The sequence below is a fragment of the Camelus ferus genome, chromosome 23, assembly GCF_009834535.1.
Source record: "Camelus ferus isolate YT-003-E chromosome 23, BCGSAC_Cfer_1.0, whole genome shotgun sequence".
NCBI lineage: Eukaryota > Metazoa > Chordata > Mammalia > Artiodactyla > Camelidae > Camelus > Camelus ferus.
The window spans coordinates 29,276,760-29,304,679 of record NC_045718.1 but is presented as its reverse complement, the minus strand read 5'-3'; the positions used below and the strand labels follow the sequence as shown (position 1 = coordinate 29,304,679).

Sequence of the window (27,920 nt, the reverse complement as noted above, 5' to 3'; positions counted from 1 at the left end):
CATCAAATTAGGTCTGGAAAATTTCAATTATAGACTAAATAAGAGCAAATCCTGCCCTTTTTAGAATTCAGAGTTTAGAATTTTCTATGAACAGTATTTTCCCCACAATAATTTTCTCTTACCATCTTTGGTGACATGTACAACAAATAATCCTTCTTCATTCCCCAAAGCTATTCTTTCATGATCTATAGAAGACATAAATATGAAACATTTTCATTAGGTTTTATTATGTAAAACCCATAGAATAAAACAAAGAAATCTGATGTGAAAAACTGAAATAAACAAAATAAATAATTAAAAAATAGCAGTAATAATTTGCACTATTAAATTCCCTTTCAGGTTACAGTGGTAAGTATTATGTCTTTTTTTAAATAGAACAATCATCAGAAAATAATTTACATCAAAAGCAAGTATTAAATGTTTATTCAATAAAAGGTGGAAAAAACCTCCTAATTTGTTAGCACCATAAGTCCAATTCCATTTCTTGTTTTGGGAGGGAAAAATTTGTGAAAGGCATTTGAACTATACTCATTAAACTTTTCATTCTTTTCTAGAAAGTAACAAAACAGTTGGAAGTGTACATAAGAATGTGGTGAAAATTTAAACCTCCAGACACAAAAGGTACCAGTTTTTGAGGGTATTTTATATACAGGGCACTCTGTGTTACATAGTCCATCTTAATTAAAACTTTGCAATAACCTTTGCAAGGTAATTAGTATCTACATTTTACACAGGAAACTTATGCTTTATGAAATTAAACTTGTTCCAAGTCACAAAAGCAGAAAATATATTCGTAAACAGATTAATCTTTAGCATTGTTGCTTTTTCAGTAGAAAACACATTTGAAAAGTGTACTTATTCTTGTTTACTGAAAAACAAAGCTCTAATATGGTTTCATTCATTCAATAAACATTTACTGAGCATCTATGCTATAACACATACTATGTTAGACACTGGGGATTCCTAGATGAAAGCCAGTTCCTGCTGACAAGGCAGATGAGTAAACAGCTATGACACGATAAAGGTTATACATTCATACCTATGATTGCAGCTGCCTGGGTTGTTTTAATGAGGGGTAGAGTGCTGTCATAAGCCTCTTTGGGAACATAGACTGAGCGGTCTCTGAATTTGTTCTTCTTCAAAATCTTGTGCAGTTCACTCAGCACTCCCACCCACTTACTCCTCTCATTCTCACTATCTGCCAGCATCAGGATTGAACATTTGTTATTAGATGCTGAGAGCTGGGAAGCTGTGACCTAGAACAATTTAATCAAAATTCATGACATTAGAAAACAGACACCTTTTAAGCCAGTTTTATGCTTATGCTAGTTTGCTTATTAGCACTAGCCAACAAAATGAGCACACATTAAGTGATATCTGTAACAGAGTTTAGCTATTTCTAATGAGAAGAATAACCAGTTTTAGAATTAGAATTCATGACAAAGCAAAGGTAGCACATATCATTATAAATGTCAGTGTCATTTGTATTTTCTTTGCTACAAAGTGTCAGAATACTACCACTAAAAAATTCATTACACACAGTCATATGACAACAGCAATGACATTTATTGAGTAATTACTGAGCACTGGGCACTTTACAAGTGTTAGCTCATCTAATATCTTCACAAGATAGGTATTGTTATTATATACAGATTTTATATATGAAAAAAAAAACCTGTAGTCTTCTCTGCAGTGAAGCAGAGAAATTAATTTCTTCAAGCACACACAATTAGACTGTGATCCTGTGTCCACGCTCATAAGCACTACACCATACTGATTTTCAGCTTGTTTTAAAAACAGTCACCAATGCTCATAAATACTTACAATCTCTGTTACTTCAAAACAATCAACTCACATTATCTTAGAGAAAACCAGATCACTTGAGCTAGTATTTAAATGTTTATCATTATACAAATGACACTAAAAAAATCAGAACAGATTTAAATTATGTATATATTGATCCTTTATTAAAAGTAATTTAAGCAGCAGTGACGATAAAATCCCACAATCAGAATCAGTTATATTGATAAGTGGCCCTCTGCAGGTTCCCTTGGTAGTTGGAGAGAGAATAGTTGTTGGTCTGGGAACTGAGAGACTAAGTTTGGCCTTTGTCTGAACTTCCTTGCATGCAAGATTCATAAACAAATACTAAGCATACAGGTATACCATCAGGACAGTAGTCCTTTCTTTTTACCTGTATTATCTTAATTCACCAATTCAAGGTTGCACTGTATTAGCCTCCAACGACTCTTCATGTGGCATTCCATTCTCCTTATCAAGAAGTGCAGTCTATTTCCCCTCCTTTTAAATCTGGGCTGACCTAATGACTTGCTTTGATCAACAGAATGCAGAAGAGTTACTTTGCCTGTTTTGGGCCTAGTCCTTAAAAGGCCTGGCAGCTTCTTCTCTTCTCTTGGAAGCCAGCTATGGAGAGCTCAGTCAGGCTACTGAATGATTAGAGACCACATGGAGAGAGTTCATACAGAGAACTCAAGTGCCCAAGGAACGGCCAAGCGCCAAGGGAAACAGCCAGCACCAAGGCCCCAGATTTGAGAGTAGGGTTGTTTTGGGTATTTTATCCCCAAATGAGCTGAATGCAGCCATATGAGTAACCCCAGTTGACACCAGAAAACTGACCCACTGAATGGTGAAAAATAAACCACTGTTGGTTTAAGCCACTAAGTTCTGGAGTGGTTATTACAAAGCAATAGAACTGAAATGCATTAACTTTTTAAAATGAGATTTTTAAAAGAAACTTTTATTTTTAAAACAATTGAGAAATCCCACACTTACTCAGTTTTCCATCTGGTAGTATTTATTTGAAAATGGAATTGTGACTCAAAAATATTATCAAAGAGGAAACTTATTTTAGAAGCCATATATATTCATGCTTTCTATTGGTCTTTCACTAATTAAATAGTTACTTAGCACCAACTGTCTATACAGTCAAGTATCAGATGACATGAAATACATAAAGGAATATATATATATAGGAATATATACAGCTTTGGTTCTATTCTTATTAATGTTATGATCTATACAGAGAGGCAAAACATATACTCATTAAAAGTAAGTAATTCAGTGATCAAATTACAGTACACATACTTACTCTAAATATACAGGGTATATCTTTTCGACTTGCATGAATAACATCAGAGGCCAAGACTGAACTCACAGAAAATTCTTCATCCCTGAAGGAAAAGTGAAACATTAAAACTCAGTATATGTGGCTGCGTGTGTAGTGGTTTTGGGCATGTATCCAAATAACACACATGAAGCAATCCTCAAAACATAATTGCACAAAACATTCAAATTGAATTTTTAAAAATTTTTGAATTTTCCCCCTTTGTAATCAATAGTGCCAAAAGTAATTTACCAAGTGTAATTTAACAGTGTACATTATCCAAGAGCTAGGAATCATTTCTGGCTTACTCAAAGTCACAAGTAAGTACACACGGAGAACTGGGATTTGAACCCTGGTAGGTCTCCAGAGTCTCCAGCAGACTTTCCTCCCACAATACATCTCAAGTGCCCTCAACACAGCTCATCTGACATTTCACTGTTCCTTCAACATCTAAGACAGATTTCCTCCACAATAATTTATTCCTTGTGATTTCCTTAATTTGGTGGTTAGTATCATCATTCTCTTGGTCTTGGAGACATCTTAGTCTTATCTTTGATTCTAATCCCTATCTTTCTATATTTGGTCTCTTAGCAAGTTCTGTCAAATCTTCTTTGCTAATATTCTACTATTTCTTGCATCTATTCCTTTATATTCTATATTCGTGGGGAAGATGATGTGTTTGAGATGCTGGTATAAAATGCCAATGTGAGCCATAGCTGGAAATTCTAGTTTTGAGCACTGGAGAAAGATGACATGTGTCTTGCAGTCATCAATGCACAGGTGATAGCTGAAGCTACAGGGGTAAATAAGATCACTCAAGGAGAGTGCCTCGAGTTACGAGAAGAGGTTAAGCAGAGCACTCCAAGGGACAGGGGGAAGAGTCTGAAAAATGAGACCAGAAACATTTAAGAGCTGTACTTCTTAAATGTTCACTGATTCATTTTATATTCCAAGAACTTGTCTGATTTTGAGATTTTTATTTCCTTTCCTTCCATTGAAATTTATACCAAAGCCTTTAGGTGATGATATAAACATTACACATTAGGCCTCCAGTACCCCAGAAACCTTTAAACTGGTCTTCTGAATTCAAACATTAGTTTCTTTTCCCTGACTTCCCAAGACACACACACACATCAACCTGTTTGATAACTACACTTTATGTTTAATTAGTTACAATTGCAGTATTAGTAAATGAGAAAATTAACATGAAATTGGATTTAAATAAAAATGGCAATATAATTAGAAGAAAAATCACACACTTTTTATTTCTATGAGTGCAAAGGTACAAATATTTTCACCTTCAAAAACTTACCTCATGTCAATCACTTGACTGACTACAACACTGGGCTGAGATGCTTTTCCTTCAGCAATATCGTACAGAAAGAGTTTGAAATCACAAACGACAGCCAGTGCTCTCTGCCATCCTTTCTTCACTCCGGCTGGCTTAGGGATCTTAGATAGGCAAACAAACAAAACAGCAACTCAAACTGAAAGGTCAATCAGAGCCCCTTAATTACATATATAATGGCATAGTGAAAACCTGAAGATAATGTACGTGCATTATAAGCCTGCCACTTTGGTTGGTAAAGCAGCAGATGGAACACACAGATCATTAATAACACAAGAAAGTGTGAGAACACATTCTTCAAGCACTGGATGACTTTTTATTCTGAAAAAAAATAATGGTACCATTTTAACTTTCACTAGTCACTCATTAAAATAACATTCATGGATTTCTAAGTAGCATAAAAGCCAAATTTGGTAGTAGGATGAAAGGCAGCTTATACTTTAAGTATTATTCAAGATTACAAGTAAGATTACACCTTGATAATATCTCATACTTTGTAAGCATATGCCACCTCTCCAGCAAGACCAAGTGCCAAAGACTCTTTCATGGAGTTTTCAACATCTGTTCATTACAAGATAGGGGCAGTACAGAAAATTTTGAAACATTTTGGAATTTATTCCAAGCAAAAGCTAGGTTTTTGTTTATCATTACTCTGAATGAAGTAAAATGGTTAGATGAATTTTATTCACCTAATTTTCTATCAAGGACTGTATTTGTAAGGGGGTCAGCTTTTCTTTAATTCATTAATAAATCTTAAAAGATTAATCTAAACCCAACCTAATCATACTTACCCTGACATGACCTTCATATGCTGTTCCTATTCCCTTCTGTGGATCTATACCCAGAGGACCTTTTGTCTGTTCAGGAGGAACTGGACAAGCGGTTGGAGCTTTGTTTACACAAGTTATGTGACATGAAAATCCACACACTTTTGGAGGGTAAAAAAGAAACAGTATTCAATAAAATCCATTTTTACAAAAAGAAAATTCACAGAGCACTTGTTATATGCAAGGTGCCATGTTAGAGGAATATATATTTCTGATTTTACTTTAAACAACTGCTTTTGTCATTTGGGAGGCTGATTCATTTTCTTACCAATAAAAATTTCATTGAGAAATAGTAAATATTTTTATTGCTGTAATATTCTGTAATATTATTGTTCTGTGTTAACACTAGTAATCAAAACGAGAAGCAAATAGATGGAAAAAAAATCTAATCTTGTGAATAAAAGTTGTTTTCAAACTTTGAATTCCTAAAGGAGTAGTTTCTGGAGTTCTCTCTAACTCTTCATCTCACTGCAACTTGGTATCTGCCCTAAAATTTCTCTTGCAAGAGTCACTGATGGACATTAAATTATCTGATATCTTTGCAGTATCTGGCAAACTTTACAATCCCTCTTTTGAAAATTATACTGTTCAATGATAAAAAAGATATAAATTAAAGGTAAAATTTAGGAGTTATTGATATTATTATATATACTTAAACTACTACCAAGATAATAATTATAGTTAACTTTATTGAGTGCTTCCAATTTTTCAGTAATAATCTAAGAGAGGTACAATTATCCCCATTTACATATGACTTGCCCGGGGTCACAGGACTCATAAGTGGAATTGCTGGAATTCAAACCCAGGCAGTCTGGCTCAGAGCCTGCATACATAACTACTAACAGTATTGCCATGATCTCTCTCGATACTTACATGATGAACTTGAGATTCTAAGACAAAATTATAAACTCTTAAGTTTCACTGAGACTTGGATGGGAGAGAATTAAAGGTAAAAATATTTAAAATAAACAAGCTTGTTGGGAGGGGTTACGAACTAAGAATATCTATTTAGACAAAGGGGGATCCTGGAGAATATTTAGGAAAGAATGAAAGAAGAACTGAAAGGAGAGCCTCATGGGAACACAGACACATGGGAAAATGAACTCTGTATCACAAAGAAATATTTTAAAACCAACAGGGAGGCAAGAGGAAGCAGTACGGACTGTCAAAAACTACCCAAACTTCTGTAAGACAATTCATTCATTTAAAAGTAGAGTGTCTAACAGGTTATAATTTGTTTTACTATAAGTAAAATCTCACTTCCAAAGGGCAGTGGAAACAGTAAAATAATTGTCCTGTACTGGATCTGATTTCAATCAACCAGTAAGAATTAAAATGACAGGAATCTTTGGAGGTTATAACCACATTATCATAACATTTATGAAAGCCTGGGCATAGTCTAATGTGTCCCCACAGCTTTATTGGGTAGGCTTCAAAAAGTGAAGAAAAGAGGCACAATTTCATGGCATGAGACTTCTAGGAGGGAAGACAGTCAGGAAGATTTCAAAAAAAATTCCTACCATGGAACTGCAAATGACCCTGATACATAAAAAATGACAAGGGACCTAAAGTCAAGTAGCTGCCCAGGATTCTTTCTGATAAACAGATTAGAAGATGATATTTATAAGTACTAGCTAAGGTTCACAGAGACAAGGCTTAAAAACTATACAAATTCTCTCCTTTGGCTTGAGACGCACCTTCCCAGTCAATAATAGAGACTATTCCTTCCCAGATTACCCTGTTACCGTTATCTTTTACCTCCCTTCAAGTGTCTCCCAAGGCTCTGTCCTCATACATATTCTCTTTTCACTCTACACGTGTTTCCTGGGAAACGTCATTCATGTTCAAAACTTTATACACTCATAACTCTCAAATCTCTACTTTTCGAGCCTGACCATTTTCTTTTGCCCTAAATCCATGCATCTAACAGACTAGTTAAGATAATGTCATCTTGGTTGTGAGAACTAGCCAAACACAGAACACTGTACCCTCAGAGCCTAGAAGCACAGAACAGGTATGCCACAAACATGTGATGGATGGATCAATGACTGGTAGGGAAAAACCTCTGGTATTAATACTAGGAGTAAAATATCTTTTAGGCATAGTGGCAGACATTTAGTATTTCTGAAAAGATACCACACTGCCTACTTTTCAATAATAATTTCTCTAATAAATTATACAAGGGCAAAATTAAATGAATAGATTCAAGAATAACTTTCATATTTTCTGTCACACAGGTTAATGGGTTTCTGGGACCACAGATTTACCTGAATAAAGATGAGTGAAACATATTTAAATATACCTCCCCTGGAAAATGTTTTGTAAGCACCATCTGTCCAGTCTCCAATATTCAACAGACTTTAGCAAGGTGCTCAGTTTATTAGCCAAAGAAAGGCAAATGATTAAGTCAGACAAACAAACATTTATATATCTTTTAAAGAGAATAAAGTTATTTGATTACAATTAGGTAGTAAATGTTAGAACTCTAAAGTCACATTTTCTTACCATTTTATTCTTACCTTCACAGGAACAGCCCTGTCTTATCAAACCCACCATCAAAGAGGTACACTGATGACACTTGGTAGGAGTAGTAAAAGATTTGACAAAAAACTGATGAGTCTTGCGCTGCAAAACAAATTGATAAAAACATACACATTGTTTATTTAAAGGATTTCCATAACATGAATCCCTGTGAACCACACCAGTTGCTAGAATGTTCTCTAATTAGGAGTAGAATGAATTCTTTTCATTTCTCACCACATCTTTCTATAATTAATACTCTTTAAATATTTTTATTAGGCAATATTGAGCTGGATTATGCTAAAAATAATATTATAAGAAGTTAAATGATACTCAATTGCTCTTGAATGCCATTGGAGAAGTTATAAAATAAACTGCAGCTTTTTTTTGCTCATAAATTGACTTCAGGATTTTTATACATTCTTCAAATTATTCTTTGGCAATGAGTTAGGTGAAATTTTGCATACTGATACCTATACAAATGAAGACCTTTAATATGATTTTATACATTCTTAGGAAGAACAAAGAATAATTTAAAATTCCTGTCCCTACTATAAATCATGTATTTGATTTTCTGGGACCAAGAACAAATAATATGCTTAACAAATATGTTTTCTCCCTTGGAAGCATGCAGTATTACACTTGAGCAGACAAAAATACATGTATATTATTCCAGAGACAGATGGCAGCTGAAATTTCTTACTGAAAACCCAGCAGTTAAAGTTTCTCTCTGTCTTGTCTGATCTATGTGGTGGTAAACCAAGTAGATTTTAGCTCTCTAGAACGCTTTCCTCTCCAAATCAACTCTTAGCATGTTTTAATAATAAATGAATTATAACTACCGCTCTACCATTCTGCTGTGTGAACTTAGGAGCAAATTACTTAACTCCTCTGTGTTTCACTTTTTTCATTCTAGAAAATAGAATCAACAATATCTACTTCATGAGGTGGTTAAATGAGCATTAATATAAACAAAGTCTTTTGAACAGTACTAGCACAGAGTAAGCATTCAAAACATATTTATATATGTATGTTATAAACATACTTATATAACATATACTGAAAATAAATTTGACCAAGTATTTCTCTTTTACATGTGTGATTGATTTAAACTAGTAAAAACTTTATTCTATATTCCATTAATATGTGACTACTGATGGAAAACAGTTTTAAAGCAGTATTTATTTCAGTTGAGACTTACCATATTAACAAAAAACTACAGAGAATATTCAAAGCTTTAAAACTTAAGTTAAAAATAAATCCTGCTCTTATCAGCTGGGATATATGACTTGTACACCACAAAGAAATTTTAAAAAATCAAGAGGAGAAAAGCGGATCACCTTTTTTAGGGCCCTGGAATGGGTAAGACTCAAATTTAGATCCAACCTCAAACCATTCTATTCCAGAAGCTTCTCAGGACCTTTGGTCAGTTTCAAAGTAGCACTGGGATTTTACTCTAGTCTAAGCAGCATACAGACTATCTTTATACTGGTTCTGTAATTTCCACTATGTGGACTGAGCACCAACCAAGGTGCAGACATTGTGCCAGTATTTCACATACACCATCTCATTTAATGGAAACAACGATCCTGGGAAGATATGTATTATTTCTTTGTATAACTGAAGGAACTGAAACTCAGAGAGATTAAGTAAGTTACTCATGAACAGTTATTGGCTGAGTTTTAAAATTTGAACCCAATATGTCTGACTCTGCATGTCAAAGTTTGATAATTTTAAAACAATTAAAAAATATAGTCCTAAAAAAAACCCCAGAGACTGTGTAAGACATACTTAAGTCAAGACTACGGGCCTCCACACCTGTGATAAAAATACAAATATCTAATTTGTTAACATCATAAAATTTTGCTCAACATTTTTTCCTGTATACTAATTTTTACTTAGTTTTTTGCAGTTTGAGGATCAGAGTAAATTTTTTGAGTGCTTTTTCAATTGTTCAAAATACATTACTGCAAAAGATGCAAAATTTGATACTGATTGGTTCTATAGGCTTTTATTATAATGAAATAAGAATCAATCAACTATTCAAGGTAAATTTGTTCTTTTTTTCTTCTTCTAAAAGATAACAGGACATGTCTGAAATGACACTGTGGTTGTGACAAATTTAATAGTATTTCAGTATTCAAGAAACTACTTACAAAACACTTTTTTCCCCAGACATCTACTCAGGATGTAATTTTAACTGAGTTTGCAATAGGAAAGAAAAACAATGTTTTAGCAGAGCATTAATTTTGTGACTAACCATCCAACTGGCAGGTGCTGGTTAAATTGTGGGTGGTGGGTATGATTTACTACTGAAAATTGAATGGCCCATGTTTTACTAATCCCAACTAAGGACAGTGTAACATATAATTAACATGATTCTAATGGCATCAAACTTTAGGCAATAATAACAGGCTTTCAGTTGTATTTGTTTTTGGTAGGGGACAAGGAATAGTAACAAAAAGGCAGGTGAATTCAATCTTAGTGTCTAGATTACCTGGCTTCTGGATCTTTCTTAGATCTCCTCTTTTGTCTCCTGGTCAATATTTGATTTCTAATACCTCCACAAAAGGTAGATGGAAGAGGAGGGAAAAAAAGACTAGTAAAAGCAGCATTAAACCTAAAGCATGTAGCCAAATTAATTTTAGAGTATGTGATAACTTTGGGTAAAATGAGAATTAACTATAACCTCAAAATTTAAAGAAGTCACTAGAAGAAGGGTTCTTTTCTATTCCAATTTTGTCAGTGTTGCAGACTTCAAGCTAGTCAATGGAGAAGGTAAAATATTTTTAACAGATGTGAGAACAAAGTAGAACAAATGGTCAGTGAAAGCTTACAAATTAATAGCTGTAGATAATTAGAATACTACACTAATAAATGACAAGTAAAGGACTCTTTACCTCAAGAAAGACTTTCTTAAAAAATTTTTTTAAGTAATTTTTTTTCTTTCTAAACACCTTTGAGACAATTGTAGATTCAATCTTTCATCTTTTAAAAAAACATGGAAGTAAATTTTATTTTATTTTTTGAGGAGGAACAACAGGTGTACAATATTGAGTTAATATTTAGTTCATGAAATATTATCATCAGAGCTTTGTGGAGGCCCCTCCAGTTTTATTCTGCCTTATTATTATTATTTTTTATTCATCCTTGATGATCCACTCCCAACCCTACCCCATGAAAGCTGTCACCCAATCTAATGTGACCTATACAGGTCCTTGGTATGTATAAATCCTTATAAATTAGATATTTTTGAGTGTTCGTAATTTATATAAATGTGATTTTGTTACACATTAGCCATATTTTACTCGTCTTTCCCCTATTTCCAACTCCCTGCTACAATATGCAACAGCAAGCATCTCTTGTCATGCTGCCTAATGGATCTGAATAAAAACTTCCCTAAAAGAATGAAACTGCTGGGTCACGTGTGTATGTCCACTCCATGTTGCCAGGCCGTTCCTGTTTAAACTTCCACTAGCTGCATATGAAGCTGCCTGTTTCTTTATATCCTTGATGTTACTTACTTAATTTTTGATGACCTGGTAAGTATAAGGTAGTAATAATTTTTAAATTATTAAGTTTTTTAAATTTTAATTTCTCCACTTATGAATAATAAGGTTGGACATTTCTCCACAGGCTTGTTGACCATTAGGATTTCCTTTTCTGGGAATTACTTATTCATATTGTTTGTCAATTTTTCAACTGGATTTCTCATATTTTTTTTTATGGAGCTACAGGAATTTCCTACATATTTCTAGAAATGAGTTCCTTACTGGTGTTAAACAACGTGAGTATCCTCTACTAGTTTGTCGTCACTTGTTAACCACCTATAACAATACTCTCAATGTACAAAACATCTTTAATTTTAATGTAGTAAAGTCCATCAATATTTTGATGATTGTGATTTGAGATCTTATTTTCATTACCTAGTCACAAAGAAATCCTACATTTTCTATATATGTGTTTTTAATTTTTAAAATCAAATCAATACATGCATATAGTTTAAAAAAATAACATCACAATCCTTATAATGAAAACAGAAGTACCCCTTTGCCCAATACGTCCTTCCTAGGGGCAATTTCCTTTAATCCTTTTAGTTATTTTCTTATTTCTGTAATATATCCCCACATTTCTGGCAAAAAAAAAGCTCCTATATTGCCATTTCTTGATTTGAGACATTATCTATTGACTACCTATTATGGAACAGAAAGGTTTAGCACTGCTATACCACCTAGTCTCTTCATTTTCCCAATATTGTTATAGCGTAGTTTTCAGTTAAAATTTATATTTAATGTTTAATTTATTATGGCCTTAGAACTATTACTCAATAATGAGTCAAGATGTATACTACAGTTTTATCTTTCTTGTGTAATTTTTTTTATTTTTTCTGAAATTAATAAAGCTCTCCCTTTTTTAAACTTAATTTTCTAAGTCTCTAATTCTCTCCACTCTCTCCAAAATAGCTACAAAATCCCCTTGAATCTATTTACCACATGGTCAAACACAACAGGAAGGGAGTTTAAAGACACCTCTACCCCCTTTTTTGTTGCCTGAAGACATCTCTGTTGAAGCTGTTTTTCTGCTCCATTTTTGGCTGCCTGCTTCAGTCTTTCTCTTAACCAATCCATGTCAGATTCCCTCTTCTTGGGTCCCCTGCCTTTCTCTTTCTTGATCTCCTCCCTTGTTTTGGTGGAATTCATTTCTTAGTAGTTTGCTTATTAGAAAGCAGAGCAGGGCTGATATGTTTCAGAGGAATCCTGAATTTCTAAAAATGTTATTATTTTCCCCTAAAATTGAATTGAACATATGACAGGGAATCAAAAACTCTAGCTTTAAATCATTTTACATCTGTTCTTTTCAGTTTGCTGTTGACAAGCATGATGCCATTTTGATTCCTGATCACGTGAATATGCTGTTTTATCTCCTCGGTGGTTTGAAAAAGTTCTTCATATTCTTAATATGCTGAAAACTCACACAATGTGGCTGGGAATACTTATTTGTTATCCACTGTGCTGGGAAGTGGTGGGACTCCTTAGTCTGGAAACATGTCCTTCAGTTATGGGAAGTGTGTATTATTTATTGTAGAATTTCCTCCCTTTTCTTTTTTTTCTGCGTCATTTTACTGGAACTTCTATTTGTTGAATATTGACTTCTCCAATTTTCTATCTAACTTTTTGTAATACTTTTAAGAGATTTTCTCTAATTTATCTCCCAACTCATCTAATGGATTTTTTAAATGTTTAACTTTCAAAAGACTTTTCTTATGCTCTGGTTATTCCTTTTGTTCCCTTTTGCTTTTTGCATTGTCTCTTTTTCCTTCAATGAAAATAAGAAACTTTTTTCTGTTTCTTTTGGTCTTTTTGTTATAGTATTTCCTAAAATGTCTGCTGATCCTTGGGAATTTGTTCATATTGAAGTATGAGGCAGTAAAAAAAGCTGAGTGGAAGGTTTTTCGGGGTGTGTGTGTGTGTGTGTGTGTGTGTGTGTGTTTATACATGTGTGAGCTATCAATAGGGACCGTGTGTGTGTGTGTGTGTGTGTGTTTATACATGTGTGAGCTATCAATAGGGACCGTGTGTGTGTGTGTGTGTGTGTGTGTGTGTGTGTGTGTGTGTTTATACATGTGTGAGCTATCAATAGGGACCGTGTGTCTGTGTGTGTGTGTGTGTGTGTTTATACATGTGTGAGCTATCAATAGGGACTGGACCATCTCATTGGCACAATCAACTGCTATTATCTATAATCTTTCTGGGTCATTTAATTTCTTCAGAGAATCCATTGACATCTTCCAAGGAAAGGAGGGAAGGAGGAGACTATAAACCTAACTGCTAGCATTCTGGGAGTGAAGCTGGGGAAGGGGCTTAGGGTCTCACCAGTTTGTTTTCACTTTTTGCAAAATCTCACTACTTCTAGTTTGACACTTCTCCTCCCTTTCACCAACCACTGAGCCTGGGGGTCCTTGGATTCGTGGTCTGTTTGGTTCAATTATCCCACAACATTAACATACAGCTGAGTTGGGGTAGTTGTCTGGTTTTGAGAGATGGTTCAGCAATGCTTTATGTGGATTCTGAACTAATTCTCCAATTCACTCTAGACTCCTTTTTCATTCCTGACTGTCTTAAGGTCTCTGCTGCCTTACCATTTTGGTTGTCTGAAGCGTGTGCTTTAGTACATTCCTCAGGAAGGACTTGTGGGAATAAGACTCCTTGAGTTCTTGCATGTTCTTAATACATTTTTGTGGCTTTTATTTTTGAAGAACACTTTATTATCCTTAAAATCTTAAATCCTTAAAGATCTTTAACATTCCAAACTCATCAAATTGTATTCATTAACTATGTGCAGTTTTTTGTATATCAATTTTACCTCAATAAAGTTGTCAAAAAAATAAAGGCATTGAGGGGAGAAAAAGCCTGACATTTTCCTTGGGTATTTTAAATATGTTACGCCATTGTTTTCTGGCATAGTGTTGCTATTGAAGAGTATGATAAAAATCTCATTTTCTTTCTTCCTTTAAGTGACATACACTTTTTGCCTAAAAGTCCAATATTTTTCTTTTTCTTTATAAACCAGTAATTTACTAGACTATGTTTTGTTTTTGTGGGGGTTGATTTCCTCACCTATGCTGTGTACCCTTCTGAGTTTCAAGTGCTCTTTTATTTCAGGGGATTTTCTTGAATATAGCTTTTAGTATTTTCCACTGCTCTGGCACTTTTTTCAGAGACTTCAATATATAAATGCTGGCTCTTTGCCTTTCTTTTATATCTATCATCAGATCATAAAAATGCACTAACATGTATTTTTAATTAAAATGTTTTTAGATTGCTTTTAAAAAGGTGGTATTGATTCATATTTCTACCTACACTTATAATGTGTCATAGTATCCTGCTAATATGGGAATATCTACGTCACGAATGTAAATGGATAGCTCATTACTGCTTTAATTTGCTTTTCTCCAACTTCTAGTAAGTTTGGGCATCTTTTCAGTTGGTCAGTCATTCTGATTTCTCATCTGCTTACTCCTGGCTTTTGACAATTAACTGTTGTATAGTTGATCCTCCCCCTTTTTTTAATAAAAACTCTTGGTGTATGCAGGTATTAACCCTCGTCTTCTACTTTGCATTTTCCCCACTATATTGTTTGTCTGAGGGTGTGTATTAAAATTTCCAATCTATTGCTCATCTGAGTCTCTCTCTAGTTCTCACAGTCTTCATAGAATTTAAGGCTTTATTGTTAGCTCCATATACATTTACAATCATTATTTCTTCTTTAACTATTATTCCCTTTATTAGTATGCAATGTTCTCTTTTACACCATTTGATGTTCTGCATCTTAAACTTCATTTTATAGTATATATCTTTGACCTCTATTTTCCACCTTTCCATGTTGCTGTAGGCTATGGGGCTTTTACCTGCTTCTCTTGGTATGCTCATTCTGGGGGATTTAGCTGCCATGTAAGAAGACTGAGACTATTATGCTGGAGAGACCATGAGTAGCTACCGACACCCAGCATCCACTGCCTGTCATGAGAGTGAGCCATCCTGGACATACAGTCCAGTTGAAACTTCAGACAACTGCAGTCCAGCTGATATTTGATGACACTTACGTGGGAGACTCCTAGTGAGAACCTCCCACTGAGCCCTTCTTGAATTTACAACCCACAAAATCATGAGTATAATAAAAGAGGATTTTTTTTAAGGCAATTTATTACACAGCTAAGACTACCGGGTCACCATATTTTCCTCTCATGCTGCTATTCAGTGAAGAGTGTTTCCTTCTACAGGTATGAAAGTTATACCTTTTATTTACCAGTCTTCTATGTATTACCTTCAACTTGCTAAGATCCGTACTTGTGCTTAGTTTCCTCATCAAGTTATCATTGTTTATTTAAACATTAATATGATGCTAATGTGAGACACTATTCTAAGGTCTTTATAAATATTTTGCTTGTTTAAAACTCACTAGAATCCTATGAGATGGGTGCTAGTATTATCCTCATTTTGGATAAGGAAATGGAAACAGAGAAAGGTAAATATTTTGCTCAAGCTCACATAGCTAGTATTGATGGAACAGAGATTGCAATTTAGGTAGTCTGGTTGGGAATTCAGCATGATAAGTACCGTGCTATGTCTGCAACTTCTCCCCAGAAAAGACAAATGTCTAAGCATGCTCACCTCACCTGATCCTTACACTCACTCCCATAGTGTTTGTATTTAGATTAATTCTGGGCTGTTTTGAATCCACATTTTCCTTTTGTTCAATTTTTGGAAAAGAGGGTCTTTGCTGTCATAGATCACAGCAAAGTCCTCTAAGATACTTAGTCACCCTATTTGACAAGTCTCTCATACTGGCCTCTTGGCTTTATATCCCTTCTTGATGAAGAACTTAGGATAAGCAACTAAATCTTCATGTTCTACCATACACTATACTTCAGTCACTGTCATGTTGAGCGGAATAAAAAAAAAAACCTGAATTTTTTTCTAAACATTTCTCTTTCTCAGTGGTTTATTGAGCTCAATTTTAGATTCCTCCACAAGTGGCCTCAACTTAATGCCTTCCCTACAGTACACCCTCCAAGCACTACTCCTTGCTGTAACAGACTTCAAAACACTGAATTTAAGAAAATGAAAGTAAAACAAAACAAACTTTGTATGCTCTTTCTACCTTCCCCAGTGGTGATTACTGCCATTCATACAGAATTTATTTTCTTTCCTAGCTTTTATGTTTGTAATTTTGAGGAAACCAATAGTAAAATTCATAGCAAATACAAAAAGCAGAAGAAATCCATTCTCTCTCTCTCTTTTTTTCAGAACACATCATGCTTATAATTAGATTGAGTACCTTAGGTGGAAAGCCAGTGGAACCAGTGCATCCCTTTTTCCTTAAGGTTGGTGTGTGAACTGGAAGTGGAGTAGAATCTACAGTCTGAATCCCGGGGGAAAGAGGAAATAAATGTCATAAAACACTCCATGTATTTCAAACATCACTAGAAATAAATCAATGTAAATACAGCCAAACAAAACAGCAATAAGAAAAAAACATATTAATGAAGCTAAAATTCTTAGTGTTGATAATTTAAACTTCTGCCTACAATATCTACAAATTAAATAAAATTTACAAATAGCTACAAAACAAAATATTTGTTCAATTAGTAAAAATCATTTCAGTCTGGAAATTTAAAAATAAATAACTTGGAAAAGAGAATCTACAGAAGAACACAAGAAAGTCATAACATGTAGCCTACATAAAAATGATGATATTAATTTTCAAGTTCAACTGAAAATGTCATAATAATTCTATCAAGTATCTGAGTTTTTAGCAAGATTTATAATTAAAATTTTTAAAATTCTTTTCACTCCTTGACCTCTATATACAGAATGCATATTATATGTATGGAGTACAATTCTGTGGATTTGTGTGCATGTATGCAGAGAGAAAGAAAAAGAGAGCAAGACAGTGAGAGAGAGAGAGAGATACAGAGATATAGTGACTGATTGATTGATTGGTGGAATTTTTGTTAAGAAAGTGATTTCCAAGAAGGAGTTAGATTATTTTATTTGCAGTAAGAACTGACATAGAAATTTAGTTACTAGTCATATCTTTATTCTCTGGAGTATTATTGTAAGATATTTCTTTGAATGAAAGGAATTGGTGATTTTACTGGATGTTATGGTGGGAGAAAAGAGACATCACTTAATTAGCAAAGTATAGAAAAAAAGATATTAAGAATGACTTCCTTTTAGGATGCTAAGCAAACAAACAAGAGGAAATAATGAGCTTTGCATAAAGTTATAGAATATTCTAAAATATTAAGATAAAAATGGTTGGTCTCTCTTTGCCTTTGTTACTACATAACCTCCAAAAGCAGAATATTTTATATACATGATAGCCTTAAAATGGAATTCAGATAGGCTTCTCAGAGTTTTCTACTTAGCTGTGAATTTAGTTCTAATTTAAACTTATTTTTAAATAGCTTGAGTACTGAACCCAATTTATAATTTAACATTTAAAATATAAATATGAAATAAAAGAATACTGAAAGAATACTGAAAACCTACATGAAAGTTAATAAAGAACAATTCATAGGAAACAAAGTTGTCACTAGAATTTACATAGAAAGTCCAAGAGAAGTTTAGAATTAAAAAGAGTGAATACAAGATTGACAGAATTCATAAAGAACAGCAATGCCTAATTTAGAAAATATATCTTAAAAAGATTCCATTCACCACAGCAATACAAACTTTAAGGTACCTAGGAACAAATCTAACACGCAATATGGAGTATATTCATGAAGAAAATAATAAAACTTTATTGAAGGATATAAAAGAGTATCCAAATAATATGCATACCATGTTCATAGATGGAAACACTCAATATCACAAAGAGGTCAAGTCTGCTTAGATTAATCTATAAATTAAACCCAATCAAAAGTTTCACACGGAATCTATAAATTGAACCTAAACATCATACGTAAAACTAATGGGTCAAGAGGTAAAGGAAGAAAAACAAGGTACATGGGAGTGGATGCCCATACCGGGTATCAGGAATTAATTTAAGGCTACAATAAGTAAGACAATGAAATGCTGGTGCAAGATAAAACAAAAAGAACCATGACAGAGAATAGAGAATCCCCAGACTCACTTACTTAAAGCAGAGGTAGCTTTACAAGTCAACAGGGGAAATACAGGAGAGTTGGTTGTTCACATGAGAAAAAATAGACTAGAACCCCATTTCCCATAATACATAACAACACATTTTAATCTGATTAAGGTTCTGAACATGTAAAAGCAATTTTAAAACTTTTAGAAGAAAATATGGAAGAAAATCTTTATGATTGCTGCATAGAAAAGAATTGTTTTAGAAAGACAAAAAGCAGAAGTCATAAAGGATTAAGACTGATAAATACAAGTAAAATAAAAACTGTTGCAAGACAGAAAGATACCATAAATAAAATTCAAAAACAAGCCACAGACTGGAAGAAAATATCTGCAATGCATATAGCCAGCTAGGGATTAAGAATATATTAAGGACACTTACAAAACAATAGGAAAAATAATTCCATAGAACAACGGACAAAAGACATAAACAGGCAAATCACCAGCAGTCAATAAACATATAAAAAGATGCTAAATAACACTTGAAATCAGAGAAATGCAAATTAAAACAAAAATGCCACTCTATACCCATCAAATAGACTAAAGTTAATGTCTGAAAGTACCAAGGATTGGCAAGGATGTGAGGAAATGGGGAACTCACTCACACACTGCTGGTGGGAGTGAAAACTGGTCCAACCACTGTGGAAAATAATTTGACAAGATCTAGTTAAAGTTGAAAATGTATATACCACACAACTCAGTAATTCCACTTCTTGTTATATATGCTAAACTAACTCTGCACATTTGCAAAAACAGACAGCTATTAGGATGTTCATGTCAGCATTGATTGTAACAGTAAAAAACAGGAAACAAACTAAACATCCAACAATAGGAGAATGGATAAATAGTTGTAGTATATTAATACAATGAAATATTATGCAACAGTTATAATGAATGAACTCAATGGACACGTATCTGTATGAGATGGAGATAGTCTTTGTGTAAAATTTAAACGTACAACAATACTATTACATATTGTTTATGGATACAAATGAAATAAACATGTAAAACTAAGGAAGAAAGGGTGTATTTCAGTTTCAGTTTATTTAGATACGTCTGGGAAAGGAGAGAGGGGAATGGTATAGGGAAAGGTATTTCAACTGTATAGAATATTTTCTTTTAATACAAATTTGAAAAAAATGGGGCAAAATGTTCCTATCTGTTAAATCTGTAGATGGTGGTTACATGGATATTTATGATACTATTTTCTGTATGCCTGAAATACTTTAACAGTAAAATAAAAATGCATAAACTAAAAACATTTAAACAATGATAATCTAAAAAAGCAGAGGGTATTATCAACTTAAACTGTCTGAGACAGTCTATCACAGGGTTGGAAAAAACCAAGTCAGAATCTGACTACAACTCATATTTCACTTCAGACAGCTTTCCAAATGGGACTATCTGCTTCTATTGGAATGCTAGACACAGTTCTGATTATCAAATGGGAAGCAAAGGAGTCATGCCAGAATTGTAATGCTGAGTAAATAATCAGAACTTCATCTTGAGGCAGGATGGCATTCACAGAAATAATATACCCTTCTGACTTGTTGAGAAAATGATCTCTACTGAGAAAATTGGCCAACTGCCTGTTTAAAACCATTGAATTACATAAGGTGCAAATATAACACTGTTTTTGTACTATTAAGAAGCATCATTTGGTTAAATGCCTGTTGCTGATTAGCAGAATAAACCATTCAGTTGCTAGCAGTGGTTAAGTTTAAGTTCTACTTACGAAGTAACAGTTATGTCATGTCTGATTAGATTTATTAAAAGGATTAAAATATGAGAATGCACCTGACACTGCCACATGCCTACAGTCTGTATCTGATAACTCCAAAATTAACATAACTCTGTCTTCTGTACTATACAGCTCTTAATCTAAAATAAAGACTACTCTTAAAATTAAATAAAATTTTTGTCTATTTCAGGTTGAATTTTGGGGGACCATTTTCTGCTTTAGTTTTATAATCCTATCTATATTATCAATCAAATGTAATGATCTCCAATATACTGTGACTTACTACACAATACATCTGATTAAAAGAAGAAAATCAGATTTCACTTGTTTTTGCAAGTCCCTCTTTCCTGACACAAGTGAAAAGTCGGGGAGCAAGACTGCTCCAATGAGGCACCTTAACTGGCTCAGCTTCACTAGATGTGGAAGGAGATGTGGACCTCGACTGGATGTAAAACTTGACGTTCGGATTCCGTACATATGTGTTCTCAACGGGATCAGTCTAGGAAAATAAGTCAGGAAAAACAGAAACCCAAGAAATCACTTTTAAACAATGTGCAGCTCTTAGTAAATTTCTGTAAGGCATGATCACGACAACATTTCCTGAGAAAGGAGGATAATAAACTGTAATTTGAATATTCACATTAGGGATGTGTCATTATACAAAAGCATAATCACTAGCTTTAATGTAAACAGAGGTTAACAATGGTTAACAAAATGCTACAATCTTCACCCTTGAGCTCTTACTTTGAGCTACTGTATGTTCTTTACTTGTATTATACAAAATAAATCAGACCTGTGAAATACATGCAGAGTACTTAATAGGGATAATTTTGTCTTTAGTAAGAATGAAATTTGGTTCTCTACCAAGCGTAAGTTCAAAGTAAAAGAAACTAACCTATCAGTTCTTGTCACTGTATTAAATTCCCTTTTTATTTTGCAGCAGTAGAAATACCAGAATTTATATTCAGTTGCACCCTTTCAACCTAGTGTTTTTAGAAACTGAAAATGCTGTGGATTAAAATTCAGCATAACAGATCCTATGGAGCACACTGATTGATGATATATTCAGTGTGGCAATTTTCAAAATTATCAGGATTGGGTTTTTTAAACGAACTGGAATGAAGGCAATTTGGAAAGGTTAAGGTATTTGTTTCAAATATGTTGTACAGCAAGAACAATGCTTAGATTAGCATTAATTGTAAATCAGCATTTATTGATTTACAAATCAATAAAAGGAGCAATCAGCTTAAAAATTTTAAATATGAACTTAAAATGTTTTTAAGTTTTTCTTTATTATTATTATGGTTACTGTTTTAGGCACTGGCTAGTAGGCCAGCAAACACTGGAGTAACCCATTGCTGGTGCCCACCTGTGGCCTCCTGGGGTGGTGGGCATGGGCAGGTAATCTGGCTAACCACAAGGCAAGACTTTAGTGGGGCTGACTAACATGGACACCAGTCAGGCTTTAAGCCTTCAGCTCCTGGATTCAAGAGAAGTGGGGAGAGAAACGGTTTCATTAAGGGCAGCTAGGGGACTTGGAGCAGCACCTATGTACTAACAGCTAGGGAAGTAATTCATATTTAAAAAACTGGAGTTATTGAACTGATACACACCAGCTGTATGTCAGCTCTCTGTGTGTGATGTAGCTTATTTCATAAGACTAGCATGCCTTATGAGATGGGAGAGCCAGGCCTGAATTCTGTCTCTTGACTCCAAACTCAGTACTCTTTTTGTGGTATCAAGGCATCTCTACAGTAGAGGTATTCAAAGCAATTTAGTGATCATGGAGGTTGACAATAAACTTTGATCAGGAATAGGAGAGCCAAAGAAAGAAGAAAATGGGACCCAAGACAAATTTTGCCCAGTTTATAATTTCACTGAAGGAGAGCCATGGAGTAGGCTTACGGTCTAAACTGTTAATCTGAAATATGACTCTACACTGAGAATAAGGCAGAAATGTCTTTTATTTTCTAAAAATCTCCTTCTCGTTTCCCTAAGATTATATAAATTGCAAGCTGAATAAAAGTCCGAGGGGGAGTGGGTTCAGTTAAAATGGAATTGATAAGCAAAGCATTATTGATATATTTTATACTAATAAGAATTGAAAACTGACTCAAATAATCTAGAGTTAATGATCTCATCAAGTTTTAAAGAAGTGTCCAAGTACGGGATTTGCTATGTGTACAAAATTGGGTTATTTTAAGAAAATGTAAGATTCTGACTTGTCATACAAAAGCTTTTTACCCATAGCTTAATTAAAAGGCATAAAATCAAAAGTTCCTATGTGAAGCCTAATGCTATGTTAAAAAAAAAAAAGTAATAGAATTCAGAAACAATTTGGTTCTGTATTAGTCGAAGTAGATTTTAAAATAAGACAGTGAGCAAGACCATGAAAATTTTCTGGCAGGAGAAAATTAATATAGTTAATATAGTGGCTTTGTACCTTTAGGTCCAACTACTTCAAAAACTCTTCAACAATGGGAAAGGCAAGAGATTGTTGTTTCCAATAATACTGGCTAAAATTTTAAAGCAGGCCCGTTTTTGGTGCCATGTGAAGACATGCTGATGGAAGTTGAGCATATTGTTTCGTATACTTTCTTTTGCTGAAATTAGAATACACTGCCTTAAAGCCATTTTGCCAATACATACTTTAATGGGAAGTTTACTCAAGAAAATCGCCAATTCTAAAAATCATGTTGGTCATCAAAACATTTACTAGCATGTTTCATGACCCTACGAAAATGCGACATTATGACAATGTGATACTGGCAAAGAAAAACTACCACAGTTTAATCTGTGATTACACAAATCAGTGATTTTTAAAGAATGACTGAGGCTTTTAGTGCATACTTCACTGGCCCTTCTGAAGAATTACTGTCATTTTATAAATCTTTTTCTCCTAACAAGTTTTTACTCATCAATAAAATGAAAGAAAACAACAGAAATGAGGATAAACTTTTAAATGCTTTTCTTAGCTGAAGGAGGTTAAAATTGGTTATTTAGAAGTATAAAACATTTAAATTTAAAAAATAAACCATCCTAATTGTAGCCAAACAGAATAACGAAAATTCCCACACTAGTTTTTTGGAGCTTTATGCTCTTAAAGCAAAAATAGATTCCAGAGACTGAACAAAATCAAGTTAGTTTTGTTAAATAAAATTAAAAATAAGAAATATTAAAATAATATTTTGAGATGGTATTAACTGACCATATTAAAGAGTTGAACTATGCCATTTACAATGATACTGAGATTTAAAAAAACCCATGCATATATAAGTGAAGTTTAAAAATTACCACTTTAGTTTCCAAGTGTGTTTCTCATAAAGACAAGGACACAAAAGTTTGGTAAAGATGAATAAACTCATGGCAAAAAAGTTTTGAATATCAAACTTTAAAAAAATTTCCAGGTCTTTTAGAAGATTCTAGTAGAAGCTAACAGCTAATTAGATTAATAGACTAATACTTTATTTCCTTTCTGGATTACTACCTGTGTTAACAGTATCTTAAAAGAGGTTACCAATAACAAGAAAAATACAATAGCACTTAACATATTTTCGTCATCAAAGTGTTAATGATCACCAACACGACCATGGCTTTCAAGATGTTACTAATTTTCTCCATAATTACATGCTTACAAATGCATTTATAATTGATGGTTTATTCTATCCACTAAAAAATAATTAATTTTACTAAACTTTCAGAATACTTAATGACTATATGCCAGGATTTACAGATAGCCTAAAATTAATTTTAATAATTAACTGGCAATGATTCAGATATATGACAGCAAAGCAATTGATTAATAGCATATTAGTTATTTTTACCTTTGAAGCAAATATAATCATTGTTACATTAAAGCCAAGGAAGTTAGAAAATTCTTTGGGTTATAAAAAATTATAGCATTAAATGTAAGCAAAGACTTGAATTAATAATTCAGGAAAAGCTAATAAATATGACATACATAAATAGTAGAGATATTATAATTCATAATTGGGTTTAAGATTATGGAAATAATAATAAATAATAATGAAAACAATAAATAGCTAATATTAATTGGACATATATTATATTTTGTTATTATCCAAAGGAAGATCTTGGAAACAAATCTTAAATAAATAGTATAAGCAATTCATTTAATATTTCTAAACAGCAATCTACTGAGAAAAATAAGGAACATCTTTATGTAAATGTGACTTTTTTTTCCTATTTTTTGGTTAACTAATTCTTCTAAGTAAACATGCTTTAAGGAGTTATTCTGATGAATAGGCATTAGAAACAACTACTATGATGTCATTTTTCTTACTGATCTACTGTTTGGGAAAAAAAAGGCAGAAAAACTGAATATCAGCATTCTGTCCACAATGCATAACATTATCATGTAGAAAAAGTCCATAGCATTTCCTGAGTTTATTAGGACTTCTCTACTGAATGAGCCACAAAATGTATTTTTAGAGCAGTATGGTAAAATAGAAGTTTTTCTCCTGCCCTGGCTCAGATTTGATTTTTAGATAACCCACTAATCAAGAATTTCTCAAATTATGCAGTATGGTCCTCCTATAAATAATAAAGACCAAAATTACTTATTTTGAATATGTCTCCACGGGTCTTTTCTATTCTAAGAATAATTATAGATTTGAGCAAATGCAAGTAGCAAAACATCTGTATAAGAAAACTGGTTTTACAATAAAAAGATACCAAGATTGGATATGGACTTGATATAGATTAAAAAATAGCTTACATCTAACATGTTTCGTATTGGTAAATACAAAACTCTAATAGAAAAAATCCAATTTCCATCAATTTTCTTTATAGCTAGAAGTATTTTGGAAACAAAGTGGCAAGAAATCCAATTTTTTTATATTCAGAAACACTTTATAAACTCAAACTTTTAGTGATAAAGTTATTTTCGTTAATTAAGCTTATGACTAAAAAACAGTATTATACTATATCATCTGGACAACAGTAAATATATCTTATCATTTGAAAACAAATCATAAGTTACTGAAGGTTATGACTAATAAATGTAATCTTATTAGTTACAAATAATACATTTCTTTTTATGAAAATTTCTCCTTATTTTCAATTTACTGATTTGAATACCTACTTTGGAGAATTCACAGATTTTCTTAAAAAAACATAAAAGAAAGTTAGCTCTGCTTTAAACTCTAAAGGAATTATCTAAAAGACACTCATTATTTCTCACTGTTAGTGAAAACCCTACGAACCTTTCCACAGTCACTCATATTCAGACATTAACAATAATATTAATAACAAATCTTTCTTATACTGTAATTAATTAAACACCACCACTTATAAAGAACATAAATATTCAAATTTTAAATGAGGCTTTAGAGCACATTGGAAATAAAAATATATACCTCAACTTATATGACATTTCACAGTCACTTAGAGAATTTTAAATTTATGACAGTATTATATATTTCTTATCTAAAAACACACTATGTAACATAAAATTGTATGCCATTGTTAGATTCAAGGCCACTGTTAGGAATGGTAACTATTTGTGTCCTACTCAATATATGGATGTTCCCAGGAACTAGTGAGGTTCCTCACTATTCTGTTATTAACTGTTGAAAAATTGGTAATTCTTCAATCATCTTCCTCATAAACATTACCACTTTTCAGTAGCTTATCTGTCAATAACTCAATAAATAAAAAAAATTAAAGGAAGCCTGGAAAGCAAATTACCAAGCCTATCACATCTGCATTAAAAAAATCACATATAATTATAAGTCAAAAGGCTCTGGTTAAGTGTGGCTTGTTTATATCCTACAGAATAAATACATTTATAATTTAGAATAACACAGACTAAAGAGCAGAGGCCTTATAACAGCTGTTTCCCTCAGAAAGTCTTCCTTGTTTCAGACTCATATAAATATCCTGGGTGGCCAAAGCCCTACAAGTCTACAAGGCAAGAGACATGATTAATCTACGATAAACTGAACCAGAAAAACGAAACCTCTGTGAACGATAATCTTATTCAAAAACAGAGCTAAAAATGTAGTCAATTCACAGCCTGATGATTTGAACCTAACATAACTGGGCAACAACATTTTGGTCTTCCCTTCATGAGGTTACATGATATAATTAACACATACTCAGATTGGATAAATCCAAATACTCAATGGTTTTAACTCTCTACAAATGTCAAAATAATCAGTAAGTCAGCTGACCAGCAATCTTTTCATAAACTTCATCAATTAATGAGGTATCAGTTGAAAGTTGGGGTTCTACTGGCCATACCACCGGTATCTGAATTGCTTATTCATTTTTAGACAGTAGTTTGGAAATATGTGCTATATTAGGGCTAATCATGTTAATTTTACAATCAACTCTCCATCACACCAGAAAGATAACAGCACAGTATGCAGTGGGTCACTCTACTGCTTCTCATTCGTTCCCTGATTTAGAATTTTCCCAGTCCAAGAAGTCTGGATATAAGGTGTTGATTAACATCAATGATCATGAAGCTGACAAGTGAAAATTTAAAACCTGTGTCTATCACAGATTCTCCTTTTAAATGTTATTACTTACACTGCACATGAAAACCAGAGCAAAGAGTGTCAGCTAGCCCACTGCTTCTCAACTAGTGAGTCTGAATGTATGTATGTATATGGGTGCTGGGGTGGAGGCTGGTTTAGAAAAATTTGAGACCTTTTCACAAATAGATTCCCCATTCTAGGCATATCAGAATCTTGCAGGATACAGGCTGACCCATTTAAGACTGAGAAACACTGACCGAGCCTTAGCATACGAAGATATTTATAGTTTGTTGTCAGTACATATATTGAGAATGCTATAAATATTTTAAAAATCTTGGCAATATCTTAGACCATAAATGACTTATTACCAACATCATTGCCTCAAATCTATAAATATAAGATATTTGGGCATATTACTTTGAACTACATAAAAAAAATCAAAGATTTCTCCAGAACTGATTTATATAAACTTAGAGTCAGTAACTTGTCCCAAATCTTTTTTGAGTTTTGCATAATATGAATTATCAATTTTTCTTTCTACATAATTAAAATTTTTAAGACTCTCTACATAATTGCTTACATCAGACTGTTACTTAGAAACTAATTTACTTTGTACGTGACCAATTTGGAAGTATACTTTAGGATCAAAATTTTACCCAATCAAAATAAAAAAAGATACCTTAAAGTTTCAGTAGTTTGGTTACAGAAATTTATATCAACATTCCTAAAGCTTTGCGGCCAAAGCCAAAAAAGAAAAAGAAAAGGAAAGAAAATACAGAAAAGCAGAATAGCAATAGCAGGAGCAGCAGCACAAAGCATGCAATAAATGTAATAATACATCACAAAACATTAGCATGTACTGCAACCACAGGCAAAAAGGATAAGAGGGTAGAGGGCATCGGAATGGCACACAAGGTGCAATAGTCTCTTACACGTCTGCCTTTGCTAGCTGGAGTACAGGATGGAGAGCGCTTCAACAAAGAAAGGAGAATACTACGTTACAAATAACTTACACACATGATTCTCAATGACTAATACTGTATTAACAGACAAAATATATAAACAGACATATAAAGACATTTTTTGATAGGTTGAAAATACATGTATTTTCAGGAAAAACTGGAAAATAGGAATGTAAAGAAATAGTTGCTCAGGCTAGGTCTAAGAGTGGTAACAAAATTTCCATTGGACCTTGCGCAGTGACC

General features: G+C 33.2%; 1 protein-coding gene across 13 annotated transcripts in view; it reads right to left on the bottom strand.

Moving 5' to 3' along the window:
• CDC42BPA (CDC42 binding protein kinase alpha) overlaps positions 1 to 27,920 on the bottom strand; it is a 239,835-nt gene that overhangs the window by 24,898 nt on the left and 187,017 nt on the right. For 5 of the 13 annotated variants that reach the window (XM_032466574.1, XM_032466571.1, XM_032466572.1 and 2 more), the window contains 9 exons: positions 27,648 to 27,686; positions 20,607 to 20,711; positions 16,658 to 16,741; positions 7,819 to 7,924; positions 5,264 to 5,400; positions 4,437 to 4,576; positions 3,110 to 3,191; positions 1,040 to 1,256; positions 123 to 185 (listed from right to left, as the gene is read on the bottom strand). In XM_032466574.1, coding sequence (XP_032322465.1) covers positions 123 to 185; positions 1,040 to 1,256; positions 3,110 to 3,191; positions 4,437 to 4,576; positions 5,264 to 5,400; positions 7,819 to 7,924; positions 16,658 to 16,741; positions 20,607 to 20,711; positions 27,648 to 27,686 — 973 coding nt within the window. The remainder of the gene's footprint in view (positions 1 to 122; positions 186 to 1,039; positions 1,257 to 3,109; positions 3,192 to 4,436; positions 4,577 to 5,263; positions 5,401 to 7,818; positions 7,925 to 16,657; positions 16,742 to 20,606; positions 20,712 to 27,647; positions 27,687 to 27,920) is intronic. The other 8 variants (XM_014562114.2, XM_014562116.2, XM_006188111.3 and 5 more) reach the window with 3 other exon arrangements.